The sequence below is a fragment of the Zingiber officinale genome, chromosome 4B (assembly GCF_018446385.1).
Source record: "Zingiber officinale cultivar Zhangliang chromosome 4B, Zo_v1.1, whole genome shotgun sequence".
Taxonomy (NCBI): Eukaryota; Viridiplantae; Streptophyta; class Magnoliopsida; order Zingiberales; family Zingiberaceae; genus Zingiber; species Zingiber officinale.
In genome coordinates this window covers 13,010,231-13,028,821 of record NC_055993.1, presented here as the reverse complement: position 1 = coordinate 13,028,821, position 18,591 = coordinate 13,010,231, and the positions used below count along the sequence as shown (strand labels likewise).

General features: G+C 35.7%; 1 protein-coding gene across 1 annotated transcript; it reads right to left on the bottom strand.

The window, feature by feature from the left end:
* Positions 1-2,151: 2,151 nt before the first annotated feature.
* LOC121974753 (protein-tyrosine-phosphatase IBR5-like) lies at positions 2,152-13,276 on the bottom strand. The gene is made up of 5 exons (XM_042525962.1): positions 12,825-13,276; positions 4,003-4,102; positions 3,072-3,129; positions 2,885-2,991; positions 2,152-2,683 (listed from the first exon to the last, which is right to left on the bottom strand). The coding sequence occupies exons 1-5, from the start codon at positions 13,059-13,061 to the stop codon at positions 2,370-2,372; spliced, it is 816 nt and encodes a 271-aa protein (XP_042381896.1). The 5' UTR covers positions 13,062-13,276; the 3' UTR covers positions 2,152-2,369.
* Between the last annotated feature and the right edge of the window lie 5,315 nt (positions 13,277-18,591).

Below are 18,591 nucleotides of genomic sequence, written 5' to 3'. Positions count from 1 at the left end.
TACATATATGGATGTTTGTTCTCATAAATCTTCGGATTAATTTCCAATAGATACAAAATGACTCGTCGGATGTCTGATATCTGTACTAGAGCCAAATCTCCCATGATTTACCTTTTTTTTGGTCATGGGACCGGAAATATTTCGTCATGATTAATGTAGTCAAACCGACTCTCATACGAGCTCCTGACGATACTGAATTGTTTGGGATGAGTGATATCATCTTTAATTATAACTCCAATGGTAGGAAAAATGACTAACAATTCAAGTTCACTTGGGCTCGAGCTTAATGACATTATACATATGAATATAGTCAAACTTAAAATCGAATTCATTTGCCCCTTTCACCAGAACTATAGTTTATTGAACTCAATATACCACCAAATCCAATAGAAGGCTGCTACTTTTCGCCCTGGAAAGACGAGAACAAGTTCAATGACAACAAGAGATACAAGAGACTGAACCATGATGAATGAAAGGAAGATAATATTCAAAGCCAATATCTTGAACTAGCAAAATTGTAAAGATAATTGATCATGCACTCAAAATATCATTAACTAGATCAGCATAAAATTATAATCAAAACTGCAAAGTGTTCTCACAATTCCCAAAACAAAAGCAATCATTTGAATTCCCAACAACTCTATAAGAATCAGAAAAAAGAAAGAGGCACTCTCTGACTATGGTGGGTACGAGGGTTAGGGCAACTTGGTATGACAATCAGGTATGAAGGCATTATAGTCACAAAAAGATAGTATGCTCTTATTTTCAATTCACATGAAGATAGTACTATCCAGATAGTGCAAACTTCAACATAAATTTATTGTTCTACCAAAAAGTAGAGATTGTATAAATCCAAGCAGGATTTTACACAGCAAAATTGATTACCATTATTTGACTAATAACACATTCTTTTTTTTCGCAATCGACATCAAGAAATTTGAATAACAATCCTGAATTACAGGGCCACCTCAGTTTCTTGCTATCTTCTTCACACTTTCTAGCTACTTGTTCTGACAAATTTGTGCATTTGATACCCTTATGCTTTCACAATTAGTCTAGTCTACCAGCAATCGACAACCCTTGACAACCCTAGTGCGATCTTTGACACCAAGAAAAAAAAAGTGATTCTAAGTGTTAAAACCTTAAATAGAGTGCAAACCTTATTCACAACTTCGATGCTTGTGACACCACAATATTTTAAAACTCCTAATATGGGACTAACGATTCTCATTCACAATGAGTCATTTCCATCCACCTCTTCTTGTTTCCATTCAAATTTCCAACATAAGGCTCATGTTGATCTTATTCTACCTCCAAATTCTAGGTAATTCAAAAGAAAGAAACCTACCTAATACTCGACTTGAACTCTGAAAATTATACGCTTTTTCCAGATTTTGATTCCGCAGATAGTTTTTCCCCAGTTCTCAAGCTCGTAATCAAGAAGCTGTTCCCTTCCGGAATCAACCACCACTTGCGATTCTGCCACCCTACTACCAACTTGTGCAAAGCTCAAACTCAAATTTGGAGCATAAGACTTTTTTTTTGCTTGTCTTCTTAGTGCTGAATTGATCTGGCGAAGTTGGATCATTCAACCTCTTCAGCTCTCCTCTTCTTTGCTGTGCAAGCAATCCTATGAAATATACTTGGTTAATCTATTCGAGAGAACTAACAAGAAGAAAATTGCAACTTTGGCAATTCTAGGGTGCTCCAAAAGTATAGAAAAAGAGGAAACTGAAAATATCTATCAATATCTTATCAGCTTACAAATTCACTTACATGAAACTCATGTGAAGTGACAAAGGAAATTCTGGAATCCATGTGTAAATAAATCCAATAGACATGAGGGACTAAGATAATATGATGTACCTCATGTTTACATTTAGTAATTGATGCAAAGATGTGATAATGCTCACGCCAAGTGCCCCTCATCGCCAACCCCCACAATGAGATGAAGGGAGGTAAATCAGGTATTAAACGACCTCCTAAGTGGAAGGGTCATTTGCCAATAACCGCTATTGGAACCCTTGCCCATTGATGTAAGTCTACCGTTTGGGTACCAAACTAATAAATCTAACCATACCACACCCACTAGGAGTCATTATTGTACAAACAAAAACATATTCAGCCATGTTTGAGCAAAAAATAAAACTATGAGGATCAACTGGTTCACTGCACATATCGAAATTAAAGGGCAGGTCACCCAACAAACAAACGACTGTATGAACAGATTAGTTTTATTCGGGGTTGTAGTTGGCTAACACAAAAATGTTAACTAGACGAGTTTTCATTTTGTATTGTCAAAGATACGCTAAGCTATTGGCATCAACCATCTTATACAGGAGATGGGCCTCAGGCAAACCTGTCATCCTTCAAGTACTGTCCATGGGTGCCTCGTTCCCAGTTGGTGGTGGTGACACTCCGAAAGCACTGCTGTCCATCATTCTTAGTTCCACTTTCGCTTCTGCTCCAAAAACAAAATTACTTCCTGTGGTATCCGGGTTGGCTCGTTGGAAGATGGATGCGGTTGGCTGGTTAAATATTGGAGCTGGTGTTGTATTGGATGATGGGGAGATTGCAAAGCCAAAAGATGGAATTGATTCATATGCAAGGATGGGTTGCCCAGTCACAGCTTCACTGGATCCAAAGACTTCTCGTTCGTACTCCGACAACTGCTGATAGATGGCTGCAAGACACCATCCAAGTCAAACATGCAAACATCGAATCAAATTGAAAGTAACATCTTTCACAAGAAAAACGTAACATAAAGCACTATCTTAAGAGTGACAGAAGGAAACAAATGAAGGAAAATGAGTTCGTGTTAAATTTTAAGTTTCTATAAGTGACATTCTTATCCCTATATGATGCAAAAATAGGAAAAGACAACCTGGAGACAATTCAATCACCGGGCGTCGTTCTTTAACCCACTGAGAACTTTGTATAAGTCTCCATCCTTTAGATTTCATCAAATAGGCTATCACAATTGCTGGAGACCTACCGAAACAATTTAACCATCTTTGGTGATTACATTTAACTATATTGAAAGTTCAATATCAACTTGAAAGTGATCTGACCTATTTTTTCCCAACATACAGTGGACGAGCACACGAGCTTTCCCTTTCTCGCATTGATCTAAAAGATGAGTGTTTATTAGTAAAATAAATAATTGATGAAGAAAACAAAGGCAGCAATTTAATCCATCATGATTTATGCAAAGAATGAAAAAGGTATTATCAAAGCTAGATGGAGATGAAAAATAATTTGCTTGTGTAAACCGCTTAGCCACATTGGATGATTCAAGCTAAAAACACCTAGAAAAAAATATTTGCATATTTTTATTCATTAAGAATTTTGTGCTTCAGAACAAGATTGCAAACAACATTACAGCAAGATGAATATGGGAGACTGTTAAAGCCAATTTGAATACTTTTTCTATGAAAATATTCCGGGACCTAAGTTGCTAACAAAAATAACAATATCCCAGATACACAGCTCTGCAAAAATGGAGTCCCTAAATCATAAACTCCTATTTATTTGAGATACAGACTTCAAAATGCATCAATTAAAGTTGACTCAATCTTGGAGTAAAATCCTCAAGAGAAGAAAGACCTACACATGAAACAAGTAAGCAGAAAGACTTGCTATCAAAAGTTCTTTCAGATGTTGATAATCCAACATAACCTAGCTATGTTAATCTCAGGACTTCTTGTGTTTGAACGAACAAAAAAATTGCTATACTAGAGGAACTTGAGCAGGAATGGCATTAATTCAGGAAGTATCGCCTTTTTAAGTAAATAGTGAACAGGCAAAGAGTGAACATATATTCTATGACAACAGAATACTATTAATTTAAAAGCTTTAAATAGAAAAAAAGCAGATAAAAGTTAAATACCATATTAATGACTTTATGTGAAAATAGCATATTATTCAGGAAATGGATTTCAAGAAATGATCATCTATTAATGCATGCACACCAGAAAAGGAGAGAAGTTTGTACTATCTTACCTAAAAATTGAATTGCTTCATCAAATTGTATGACTGTATCATCTTTGAGGCAGTGGTAAGTAAAGGAATTCTTGTATAAATTCTGGCAAGCAGGAACAGTCTGCAAGGTCATGTCAAAAAATCAAAGGTAAAAGTCCTTGCTGGAAAAGAAAGATAACTCACTCCATATAAAGACAAAAAAAAGCAGAGCTGGACTAGAAAGGAAATGATCCAAACAATGAGTATTTAATTTACACTATGGTCCATGTTGATATATGATACAGTAAAGGGGCACACCCAATAAACAACTCAGGGCATAAAGCCTTGTTGAATAGAAGGGCATCATCATTGTCATCATCCATGTTTGACCTGATTATTTGAGGTCGGAGAGCTAACTATTTAGGGTCGGCGATATGAATTTTATGTCTCCTTTTCTTTGGTCTTCTATCCCTTATACCTTATGCCTTCCACACTTCAATAAATTCAATCTATAAAAATTATTTGTCATTTTTAAACATTCTCATTCCATTTCAATATAAGTATATTCTTATTTGTATCATCTATTGGAGTTGCACCTAATTAGAATATCAGAAATTTTTTTTTACAGCTCCAGACATTCATCTTAGCATTCTGATCCTACCCACATATAACTTTTTAAACATGTTTCCTAATCGTCTAACACTTCAATCATAAAGTAGAGTAGGTATAACCACACTTCTATAAAATTTGACTTTTAGCATAAAGAGGTGATGCAAGAGGATCTAAATTATTATTATTATTTTGTAATTTTCACCTTTTTGGTATTTAAGGTATTTTTTATATTTTTGGTAATTTCTATCTTTTGTATTTTGGGCTTTTTAATTCGTTTAGAGATTTTAGGATTGTGAATATGTTAGGAAATTTTTTCATGTCTTTTAGAATTTCTTTCCTTTCTTGAGTCTTAAGATCTAGAATTTATATAAACACGTGTATAGTTGTTTGAGGCATAATCCTCTATTCTGAATAAAGCTTCTATTTTTGGTAAAACCTAGAGAACAGAGGTCTTCTCTTTGTTTTCGGTGTTTTCTCTTTTTTACCTTCTCTTCCAATCTCCCTTCTCATTAGCCCGTAGGATAATCACTATCCTGCCTAGCATCTGTTAGTATCAGAGTTGACAGGTTCCAATTAAGGAAGTCGAGCGTCAAATCCCATGGAAGGATGTCGTAGTCGTGGTCAGTAGGTTCCAATGGAGGAAGTCGAACACCGTGAAAGACGGTTGAGGATTGAGGATTTACAGAAACAAGTCGCAGATTTAATCCAACGTATAGCGGCGGTGACGCAAAATCATGAAGATCGTGAGGAACGTGGTCAAGAGGATTGACATGGAGACCTCGAATTTTGAGTTGATCTACTCGAATTTTATAGTATGTCACAAACAGAGAATTGTTATTGATTGGATCAACAAAGTCGAGTGGTTCTTCTACTATAAGTACTGGATCAGATGAAGGTGAGGAGCACTTGCGGCACTCATGAGACAAACAGGGCAAAACCAAGATCAAAGATTGGGAGAAGATGAAAGGCCACTTCTTCCCTTTGGTTACACTCAAACTTCGTTGCAGGAACGATTAGGTTTCACCATGGAAGACAATAGCTTTGACGGTCGAGATGACTTGGGCAGATTCAAAGATGACTTTGAGGAGGAATTTAACCTAGAAGAAATTGAAGAGGAATCTCGATCTCAAATTAGAGACAAAACCAAGGCAACTAATGATCCAGTATATGACGATTATGGAGTGGCCGAAGTGCTTAATGATGATTCTTTATTCGTTCCGAATTCATGTTTTGTCCAGCAAAGTAATTCTGAACCTTTTATCCAATTATATCAAGCAACTAATTGTAGACCATTTGAGGAAGACCTAGAAGGCAAGACTAAAGAGATTAGTGAGCTGGTGTACGACGACGATGAAGTTCATGACGATGAGAGAGACGATGACAAGATCAAAATATTTGGTGACCCAGTTTATGATGATGATGAAGTGGATGAAGTTGTCAATGAAGTTGGATCTCCCCTTGGCATTTTTCCCCTCCGAAACCCCGACAAGGAAGAAGAGTTGACTTCTGCTGCTTGTGGTCATCCTTTTTGCGGCACTTGTTGGAGAGGTTACATTAGCACATCAATAAGTGATGCCCTGGATGCTTAATGTTAAGGTGTTCTGATCCATCCTGGGATGCTGCTGTTGGCCAAGACATGATTGATCTCTTGGCAACCCATGAAGATAAAGAGAAGTATTCACGGAATCTTCTAAGATCGTACATGGAAGACAATAGAAAGACAATGGTGTCCTGCTCCTGGTTGTGAATTTACAGTTGAGTTTATAATTGGAAGTGGAAGCTTTGATGTTTGCTGCAATTGCTCATATGGCTTCTGTTGGAATTGCACTGAGGAAGTTCATCGACCAGTTGATTGTGGCACAACGCAAAGTGGATATTGAAAAACAGTGCTGAATCTGAGAATAAGAACAGGATATTGCCTGCCCATGTGCAAGCAATTACATAGAATTTGCAGACAATGTCTTACCTCGTATAAGAGAAAATAACTACAACTCAGTTCAGTTAATGGCTATCATGGAACACTCATACTATAGTTCTTTCGGTTATCATGTTACCGACTTTTTTTTGTTGTAAGTAGTAGATCTGGGACACCTGAGGATCTTAAGTATCTTATAAACAATGCCTATGGATTAGGAATTTGAGTTTTGATGGATGTCATTCACAGCCATGCTAACAACAATGTTGCAAATGATCTTCCTCCTGGGCTACCATATGAAACTACTCTAAACTCAAGGATGAGTTCTTTTAACCCAGGGTGACTAATGCATGAGGATCCGTAAATTTTTATTATTATTTTTTTGATAATTTTCACCTTTTTGATATTTAAGATATTTTTGATAATTTCTATCTTTGATATTTTTGGATTTTTAATTAGTTTAGAGATTTTACGATTGTAAGTCTGTTAGGAAAAAAAAATTATCTATTAGAATTTCTTTCCTTTCTTTACAAGATAAAAATTGAAGTCCATAACTCCATATATAAACACGTGTATGGTTGTTTGAGGCATAATTCTCTATTCTGAATAAAACTTCTATTTTTGGTAAAACCTAGAGAATCAGTGGTTTTCTTTTTGTTTTTGACGTTTTCTCTTCTTGCCTTCTACTCCAATCTCCCTTCTCGTTAGCCCGCAGATAATTGCTATCCTGCCCGGTGTCAAGAGGATGCGATAACACATGACTCAAGAGGGATTCCCTTTCAAGCACTAATGCTTTATTCTATTAATTATATCTTTATCAATGTCCCCTTCCTATTGAAAAATAGAACTGAACTACCTAAACCTCTTAGAAGAATTTCATATTCATCCCTTCCTAACTACGACAATTAGTTTCTTGTTACTAGAACTACATTTCATATTTCATATATACAGTTTTCAATTGAACTCGCACTAAGTACATTGTCATTAATTAACATAATATGATTTGTAAATAATTTATCTTGAACATCATTAATTACATTTAATACTAATGTAAAAAAACACTTAGAATTGACCCGCAACTGTAGAAAAATCCTTTGTTACACTCATAGTACTTGCAACACAAGTAAGAAAATTATCATATATATCTTTTCTCAAACCAATATAATTACTAGAAATTATTTTCTCCCAAATCCATCGCAATAATTCTGTACTGCACTATCATAAATATTTTCTAAATTTATAATATATATATATATATATATATATATATATATATATATATGCAAATCCTTGTTTTCTCTCTTTCCATTAGTTGTCTTATAGCATCTATTGTTGATATTATGATTATAAAATTGATGATAAAAATGATTGTCTCATCTCAATAACTCATTGCCAAAAGTTCCATAGTCTGATTTATCAACCAATACCCTTATAGTTGGAAGCAGATGGTATATTATAGTTAGAAACAGATTGTATATTACTTTTATTCTTGTAGATAGTAAAAATTTATCTACATTCTGAGCATCTTCTTAATTCTCAAACTTTTATTCACTAAATTTATTAACCAAATTATTATTTGATCTCCTAAACAATTCCAAATTTCAATTAGTATCATTTCAAACCTACAGGTTTACCGACTTTCATTTCCTTTGAAGCTTTTTTATTCTCACTTAAAGAGCATGAAATTGAGAAATATAACAAAATGATACACAATGAAGCTATGAAGATGTCTGCAAAAATTGATTGAGATCCTACTTAGGAATGATGAGGCATTCATGGGATGTGATTGCAAGACTCAAATGTAGGATTGTGTGATGCTACAAGTTAACATTTTGAACACTAGGTTGGCCTTCATAAAATTATCATACGAAGGAACAGGAACTTCTAATATCAAATATTCCAACTTTGAATTATTCTATTCTCATTAAACATATTCATGTAGTATGTATATAAATAATACAACATAATGTGAAAGTTTTGTATTATTATTTCAAAAGTAGAAACTTTCACAAGGTGGAAGACAATGAGAAGGTTGCAAAGGATTCTCAAATAATTGATACTTTTCTTCGATGACATAGTATGAGAATGATGGTCTATTTTTAGTGAGTGCCAAACTTTGAAATCAACAGATGACTACCAGTATATCTCTATTATTCAACAAAGGCCATGAAAACAGTAGACTTATGTTCCTTTAGCTAAGTCGACTCCTTAGTCAACCCATTGATGTCGACTGATACATTGGTAAGTTGAAGGTCTCATTTTGTTGAGTTGACTCGACTATCAATCACAAGTAATTACAAATCTAATTGATTATGCTATTTGTAGGTCTTTCATCTGAGCCTAATCTCACCCACAATTTTCCAATATTACATGTACTCTCGAGCTTATTGCTGCATAAATGAAATCAGTCAAGTTGGAGAATACCTTCTCCATAACCTTTGTTTGAAGTCTTATTTGTCTTGCGAAGCCTTTTGTCAACTTTGACCTACCAAAACTTCGTCTTGACAAGCATCTCGTCATTCTTAATATGCTGGGGTTTTCTCTTGCTAGACGGTTAATCACCTTTTGATTTGTCAGGACTTTGCTTTGCTAAACATCTTATCGCCCTTAATGTGAGACTTCCTCTTGCTAGACATATGATCATCCTTGATTTATTGGGACTTTCTCTTTCTATGTGACCCACTCATCGGTAGACTTGCCACAAAACTTATCAAATACAAGTTCTAACTTAACCCTTTGTCTAACATCAAAACCGATTAAACTAACACAAACCTCGCCCTTAATTGTTTAACAACACAATGCCTATGGGCAAGATCTCAAAGCCAAGAACTAGAATACACTTAGAAAATATTAATTGATTGAATTTATTATTTTCAATGGATTTCCTCTAGTCATGTCTCTATCACATAGACTCTATGATGCATTAATATAGTCTGTCACATATACAAATCCTTAATACCATATCCGTAAAAAATAATATCCTCACAACAGTTATATTTTATTTTGGTATTTGTGAAAGCCTAAGGCACATAATTTCCTAGATCAAATGCCAATCTAAAGGTTTATGACTATAAGGAATTACAAGAAAAATGCAAGCCCATAGGTGTTGCAATGATAAAACACTTGAGGGAACAAATAAGAGGACTAAAGTTTGAATCCCACTAGAAACGAATATTCTAGAGGTCATAAATTGTGCTTCGAATTTATCCAGTAAGCAAAGCAAGGGAAGGTCGTCTACATCCAAGATGAGTCGGGCTAAGCCCAAACACCTAGATTATCAAAAGAATACAAGAAAAATACAACTCAAGCAAATGCCCACAAGAAGAAGAAAAAAAATTATGATGTGCATTCATTCTAGATTCAAAAATAATTTCTATTATAATTTGTAATTTTTACGAGGGCAATATTGATTGGATATTATATCAATTAGGCATAAAAAAATGCATTCTTGCATCATGATGTACAAAGAAAATTTACATGTAAATAATTCCTAAATTCAGTAGTGTAAGGACACCAAAAAAGGTTAACTAGCATAATCAAAGTAAGATAATATAGATGGTATCACTATTACAAATGGTGATGAGAGAAAATCAAATAATTGAAGTCTCAATTCACATGTATTTGTTAGTGTCAGCCCTAAAAGTCAATCACGAGAGGATTGATATGAGATTTTTTATCATATTTTAATAACAGACAATATTTTGTGTGTATTATATTTACTTTATATCTATACAAATGTGAATAAATATAATAATGTCCTAGTGTGGTAAGTTCTGTTCTATAGCATATCAATTATTTGAATTGATTGTGAGTAATAATAGATATGTGTAGATCACTACTCTCAAGCATTCTTGGTCAAGTATCAATATACAAGGACAATATGAATGCATTGAGACTAGCATGACTGAATCTCACAAGTTATGAATATAAGATATTAACTTAGCACATGAGTATATACTAGAGAATATGTACCGCCATGAGAATGTTTTATGGATTGTTATATGAGTGACATAAACATTCTCATAGTGACTATTAGTGTAAATAATCATTTGACCTGAAGTCACTACGGTTCTCTACATAAGGAGTTGTGTACTTTCGACAAACGTCACCTATAACAAGGATGATTATAAAGTCATTTACTAGATATGCAATGAGTTATGCGAAGAGATGTGAGTGATGTAGATGAAATTTGTCACTTCGATATAACAAAAGTGGCGTTTGTGGGCCCCTTGATTAAGTAGAACTACTAAAATACATGATCATGCTCAAATAAGTCAATATAAGATACTGAGCTTATTTGGTTAAGTAAGTCTACTTAGAGATAAAAAAAAATACATAGATTGATGAGAGGATGACACGATCTATGTCTCATAAATCAATCTAAATATCATAGACAAAAAAACTAAGTTATACAATAAAATAGCTTAGGTCGAATTTGCGATATTCTCGTTACTTGGGTAGCTATGATACCTTCCTAGATGTCACTCATTGCTACTTGTACCTTTAAAAAAAGATTTTAGAGTCACTGTCAATGCTACGAGAACCTATTGGGTCACACAAAGCACATCGATTTTGGAGTTTTATTTTAGTATGACTAAAATAAAGTGGGCCTAAGTTTTAAGTCTGAAATTTGTTTTGGATCTTAAACTTGTTGGATTAATGAGTTAATTTAATTAGATTTTAAACATATTGGATTTATGGGTTAATCGAATATGGGTTTGAGTTTTTAAACAAGCTCAAACCAATAAAGCCCTTGATTTTAAATCCACGTTTATATTTTCGTTTGCATTTTGGATATGCATGAAAAATAAAAATAAAAAGAATATGTCTTATTAGATGAGACTTGGAGGTTGAGTGGTTTTGAACACTGTCTTATATGATAAGATCATGTTAACACTAAGAGTTAGGGCTCAGTTTCAACTTTAAATAGTAGCCAGCACTACGGTGTGGGTTACGTGATTCTCCAATCGTGCTCGTGAAACAAGCGGCGGCTGTGCTCATGTGGATACCATAAAGGCACAAACATATTGATCGCGCTCAAATCGACTTCACTCTCCATATCCACAAAGGTTTTACGCATCAAGAGGTACACCAACAATGAATTCAAATTCGCATGGATCTCTGGTGGGTTCCTTTTCTACTGCATGTTTTATGTTTAATTTCACTTAGAACCCAACACTATTTCAGGTGAACATCAGGGTGAGTAATAATACTTGGGTATTGAGGTGGTTAGATTCTATCCTAAAGCAAATATGTTGTTGATCTAGTCAATAAAAAAATCAAGATGAAAAAGGCTCAGCGGATTGAAATTGTCAGCTAGTTGTAGAAAAGTTATTTTTCTCATTTTACATAATTGCCATGATGTTATCTTTAATATGAAAATGGTGAGTAGGCATATGGAGGATCCTAGTAAGAATAATACAATAGATTCCTATAAGATTTTTGAGATCTTAGAGAATTATCACGGATGAGATTTCTTTCTCTCAACAAGATAGTTTAAAGGTCGAATGTTATTTGGAAGATGATTGGGCATGGTCTTGAGATGATCATCGTTCTGTCAATGGCTAGTGTACCATTTTTGTGCAGTTCCTTGGTTATTGACGAAGTAGAAGCAAGAAGTGAAGTTGCACCATAGTGATGAAGCAAAATACAGAATTATGACTCAAGATGTTTGTCATTACTCTGATTAAAATGATTTCTTACTGAGATACAATTCTTTTCATACACACACTTATTTTGTGATGATATGCTAAGATATTGCTAAAATCTAGTTTTATATGACATAACTAAGCATATTGAGCTTGATTGCCACTTTATCAAGGAAAACTACAAAGTTGATTGTTAATGTTCTAATTAAAGGTCGAAGTAGTATGTATTATGTTTTACTTCTACTTTATCTTAGATGAGTTTAGAATATACTTTGGAACTATTTAAGGGTTAGTGTCCTTGCAATGTAAAAGACCCAGTCCACTATAACAACAAATGGAAACAGATAAATAAAAAAGAAGACTGGTTAACCCTATTTTTCTTCTTTCACCAATTTATTTTAGCTACAAGCTGGATGATATTATGTAGGAAATAAACAGTTCATCATTCTTAGATCAAGTTCGCAACTAACAGAAATGTTTTTGTCATTAGACTATGCGAGTTAATGTTAAATGCAAGATTTAACTTCGTGAGAATTATTTTCTTCTGTTCCATCAATTTTCTCCATTTAGCATGGCTAGGGTGTAACCAGAAACAGGACCACCAGATTAACATCGAAGTCATCTCTGGATCATCAAAACACAAAAAAAAAAGCTAACAGACAGAGAAATCGCAAGGGAAAGGAACTCACGTTGAGGATGTGGGTGATGCCTAGGGCTTTGAGGATCTCCCCACGAGAGGCGTTGTCGTAGCTACCAAGGTAGAGGAAATCCTTGAGTATCTCAGATGGGAAGGCGCTGCTCTGCTGTATGGTGCGCTCGTAGGCTGCGGGGACTCGGTGGCCGCAGATGTTACATACCTCCCCCTCCTCGTATTTGTGGTAATGCCCACAGACTTCGCAGGGGTTCTCCCTCTCCCTCTTCCTCATCAGACGGTGATCCGATTCCGATCAACTTCCAATAACAAGAAGAGTATCGTTTAGATCTCAGAAGAAAAGGGAGAAGAGAAAGGTGGCGATTGATCTAGGAGAAAGAGGATCGAGTTTGCTGGTGGTGAAGAGGGAGTGAGAAGGTTTCTGTTTCGTCTCCTCCTTTCTGCCTGCGGGTCGAGAAGATGACGACGGTATGCTAAATCCTTAATTATATTTTCCTTTTATTTATTACTTTTGTGATTTATTCTCTCTCGCGACTGCGTGGAGTATTGATTTAGATAACTACTACAAACTTGTAAGATACTTATTTTATTTGATTTTGAACTGACTGGTGAATGGTGATGTAGTAAAGTCGAATTAGAATTTCTATTGTTCAAAATTATTTAATAAGAGTCAAGTACAGTTTAAAAAATTAATTGTTTTAAAGTTTTTTTTAAAACTTTATTTGTTTAATTATTAAAGAAGGTGTTTCTCATCCCCTAAATTCACCTTTTTATGAATTTCATTAAGAATTACCAAATCATTCTTTTTTTAAAAAAATAATAAGACTTCTTTTTAAAATACTTTTCTCAACTCTGTCCTCTGATTCCTGCCTAATAAAATTTTTAAATTAATTATCTCATTCATTCGTCTAGAAAAATAATTGAATGGATTGCTAATGTAATCATAAGTTAGAGAAATATTGTATTTATTAAAATGGGATCAGAATTAATTTTCAACAAACATATTTTTAAGGGGAAAACTCTTTCTACTTTCTAACCATTTAATGGTCATCTTACCATTTAATGGTCAGCTATAAGATGATTTTATAATTTATCCCTCTTCACATAATTTGAGAACGGCATGTGAAGAAAGTTTAGGGTAAACGTAATTATTTTTTATTATAATAAGTAAAAAAATACTACCCTCACGGGCATAATAAAGTTGATATTTGAGTGGTAGATTATCATATAAATAGAAACAGAATCCCCAAGAGAATAATCTCTTAGAGAATAAAATTTCTCTTACTTAGTGAGACCATTCAATTATCATGATTTATTCTCATCGTCTCATTATGGAACATGTTAGAAATTATAACAATAAATGAAAAATGAAGTAGGCAAAGAAACAAAAATTCTGAACATACATATTTAAGTGGAAAACCCTTGACAAGGAAAAATCACAAGAAGAGAGCAGAGAATATTTTTCTATTATAAATTTTGGTACAACTTTCGAAGAAAGGGAAAAACAATGGCTAAAGAAGGTAATGTCGTTGTATCCTAAAAATATACTTTATAAGTAAAGTATAAATATAGATTGAGAAATTAAATCAGTTTAATGGATTGTTAATCCATAATGTCGCACCACGAAACTTCCAAGCCGATCTAAAGTAGAATTCAGGTTACCAAACTCTAACAATCTCTATCTTGAAATGAATTCCAATCTTTGATGAGAAAACACAAACTCTTCACCTCTTCCACATAAAGCTCATTATGGGCAAAACTCAACAATGAATACCATCCAAGTTCAAGCAATGCTCAAACTTGGCAAAAGGGAGTGACTTGGTCATCGTATCAACGGGATTATCATGAGTACTAACTTTTTCGCAACAATATTATCACGAGCAATCACATCACGCACAAAATGATACTGCACATCAATGTGTTTCGTCTTCTCATGAAACATTCGATTCCTTGTGAGAAAAATAACACTTTGATTATCACAAAAAATTATAGTGGCCTATAAGTCTTCACTGAGTTCACCAAGTAGACCCCTCAACCAAATTGCTTCTTTATAAGCTTATGTAATGGCCATGTATTCGGCCTATGTAGTTGACAATGCAACGATAGCCTTACATCTAATAGCACAGCAACCAATACTGAAAATATAACCAGTGAGAGATATTCTCTTATCAAGATCTTCAGCAAAATCAAAATCCACATAACTGGCAACTCCATTTATAGAACCACACAAGTCTATGAAAATCCATTGGACTACTTTCCCGTGTTCCTTATCAGGGTTTAACATATATCTACTGATAACACTCACTGCATATGCTAAATCAAGGTGTGAACAAACCATGACATACAGAAGGGAACTAACTACATTAGAATATGGAACTCGTGATATATAATCAGCATCAATATCTGACTGATGACAAAGCAGATGAAAGTCTAAAATGAGCAAATAATGGAGCACATATAGGCTTAGCATTTTGCATATTAAACTTGTCGAGGACTTTCTCAATGTACCCTTTTTGATTTAGGTACAATTTACCTGCTGACTGATCTCTTACAATCTCCATTCCAAGTATCTTCTTTGTTGCATCCAAATCTTCATCACAAATTCTCTGCTCAACTGAGCTTTCACCTTTCTGACATCTCTATGATCTTTAGTTGTAATCAATATATCATCGACGTATAAGAATAGATAAACAAACAATCTATCGTCACTCACTCTAAAATATACACAACTATCATAACTGTTTCTCCTAAAGTCCTAAGCGGTCATAAATGCATCAAATCTCTTATACGACTGCCTCGGTGACTGCTTCAAACCATAAAGTGACTTTTTCAACTGACAAACGCAGTCCTCCTTTTCTAAGACTACAAAATCTTCTAATTGTAGTATATAAATATCTTCTTCAAGTTCTCTGTGCAAGAACACGGTCTTCACATCTAACTGCTCAAGCTCAAGATCGTGCAATGCCACAATACCAAGTAAAGTCCGAATGGAACTTTGTTTCACAATTGGAGAGAATACATCAATAAAATCAATACCAGGACTTTGACAGTATCTCTTTGCAACAAGTCTTGCCTTATACCTTGCTTCTTCAACTCTCGGTGTACCTTCTTTTCTCTTATACACCCATTTGCATCGAACAACCTTCTTACTCTTATGCAATTTAATTAGGTTCCATGTGTCATTCATGTGAAGCGATTTCTTCTCCTCCTGTATTGCTATCATCCATTTACTAGAGTTGTCGCAGCTAACCACCTCTGAGAATGTTGCAGGTTCCTCATTGGAATCAATCTTTTCAACTACATTAAGGGTATAAGCAACTAAATCAGCCTCTGCATATCTTTGAGGAGGCCTAATATCTCTACAAGGTCTATCTTTCCCAATGGAATATTGTGGAGATGCTTGTGAGGAGCTATTGGCATCCACTAAATATGAATTAGATTCCATAGTAGATGCTAGTGTAGATCCAATCTGAAGCTCCACCTATGTGTTCAACTTGTATTTATCTCTTTCAGAAGTATGTATGGAAGAGAGATCATTAAGCATGCTGGTCTCATCAAAAACAACATCTTGACTGATGACGACTTTACTAGTCTCTCGACATCAAAGCTTGAATCCCTTCACACCAAGTCCCCTCGGATGGGTCTAGTGGCTAGCACATGAAGTGTTGCCACAATGAGGTCTGGGGTTCGAATCTTGACAAAGCCGAGATAAATACCTCCCTTATGTGCTAATCACTATTCCAAAGGCTAGTAGCAGCCCGTGATTTACCTTCTCCATGTTGGCCCTGGGACGGGTTAGCGGGGGCGCTGAGGGCGAGCGTATTCGCCTTTTTGCTACCTTAAATTCCTTCACACCAGACTTAAAACCTATAAAAATACACTTCATAGGTCGGAGCTCCAACTTTCCATTATCAACATGGACATATGCAGAACATCAAAATATTCTCAAATCAAAATAACTAGCAAGAGTACTAGATCATACCTCTTGTGGAATTCTCTTGTCAATAGCAGTTAACGGAAAATGATTGGCAAGATAACAAATGTACGTAGCAGTTTCGACCCAAAAATACTTGGGTAAATCGTATTGAGGAGCATAAATCAAACCTTCTACATCAAAGTCCTATTCATCCTCTCTGTCACATTGTTTTGTTGAGGATTATGCCAAACTATATTATGTTTCACAATTTCTTCCGTTCTACATAAGGCATTGAACTCATCAGAACAAAACTCCAAACCATTATCTGTTCGAAGATGCTTGACTTGTCTTCTGATATGCTTTTCGATCATAATTGTCCACTCCTTAAAAGTAGAAAATGTTGGTGCAATATCCCTTAGGTCAAGGTTGACCTGGTTGACCAAGCTTGAGTCTTGGTTTGGATTTCGATGTTTGACAATGAAAGGTTGATCGCAGAAGAGTCAAGTAGGTCAAGGTTGACCGGATACTTGACTGTGGAAGTCCTAGTGAGTGAAGCTAGGCAGTATGAAAGTCCTGGTGAGTGAAGCCAGGTGAAAGACCTAGTGAGTGAAGCTAGGCAGTATGAAAGTCCTGGTGAGTGAAGCCAGGTGAAAGACCTAGTGAGTGAAGCTAGGCAGATTGAAAGTCCTGGTGAGTGAAGCCAGGTGAAAGACCTAGTGAGTGAAGCTAGGCAGATTGAAAACCCTAGTGAGTGAAGCTAGGTGAAAGTCCAAGTAGATCAAGAGAGTGACCGGATACTTGGCATAAAAGAAAAGTCCAAGTGGGTCAAAGAGATTGACCGGACACTTGGTGAGGGAGTCCTAGCAGGTCAAGGGAGTGACTAGATGCTAGGCATGACGTACCAACAGGTTAAGGTTGACCGGATGTTGGTTTGGGACTTGGTTTTGGGCAAAAACCAGGTGCTGGATCGATCAGTGGATCGATCCAGACCTTTCCCAGCGAACAGAAAGCCTCTGGATTGATCAGTGGATCGATCCAGAGGTCCCAATCGATCAGTGGATCGATTGGGACGTTGCTGCTTCGCGCGATAAGCGTTGGATCGATCCGTGGATCGATCCAGGCGTTTTTCCAGAGCACAGAGGCGCTCTAGATCGATCCGTGGATCGATCCAAAGCCTCCCCGATCGATTGGGAATAATCGAATCGATTGGGATCCGACCGTTACGTCGTATTTGAGTCGCAGGCGAGCGTTGTCTTCGGCTTCTCTACACAGATTCATTTCAGATCTTCACTAGCTCCTCCACAGCTCTTCTCAAGCTCGAGATCGCCAGTTCTTGAAGGTTCTTGAAGGTTCTTGGAGGCTCTTCCAAGTCAAGAGGCGGATCAAAGCAAGAAGAAGAAACTAGGGTTAGGGTTTGTGCACTCATTGTAAGCTTGTAAGCTTGTATTTCTTTACTACCCTTTCTTTTTCTTGTATTGAGTCTTGTAGGGCTTCTCCGCCCTTGGTAGTTACCATAAAGGAGAGTTTCATTAGTGGAGGGTGCGTGCGTTGTGTGGATCCTTGGATTAGTCACCTCCCTTGGAGGTGGATACCAAGTAAAATCCAAGTGTTAGCGTGTTTGTATTTTTTTCTTTGTATTTCCGCTGCGCATCCTTGAAGAAACAAGCAACGCCAAGCACCGAGCACGCAACGAGCTATTCACCCCCCCCCCCCCTCTAGCTCACTTTTGGTTCTAACAAGTGGTATCAGAGCAAGGTTGCTCTTCACCGGAATCATCGCCGGAAGGGTCAAGTATAATAAGAAGAGCTAGAGGGTGAAGAAGTTGAAGCAAAATTGTCAAAGTCAAAGAAATTCAAAAGCTCAACTTCTACAATAGAATTCCGAGATG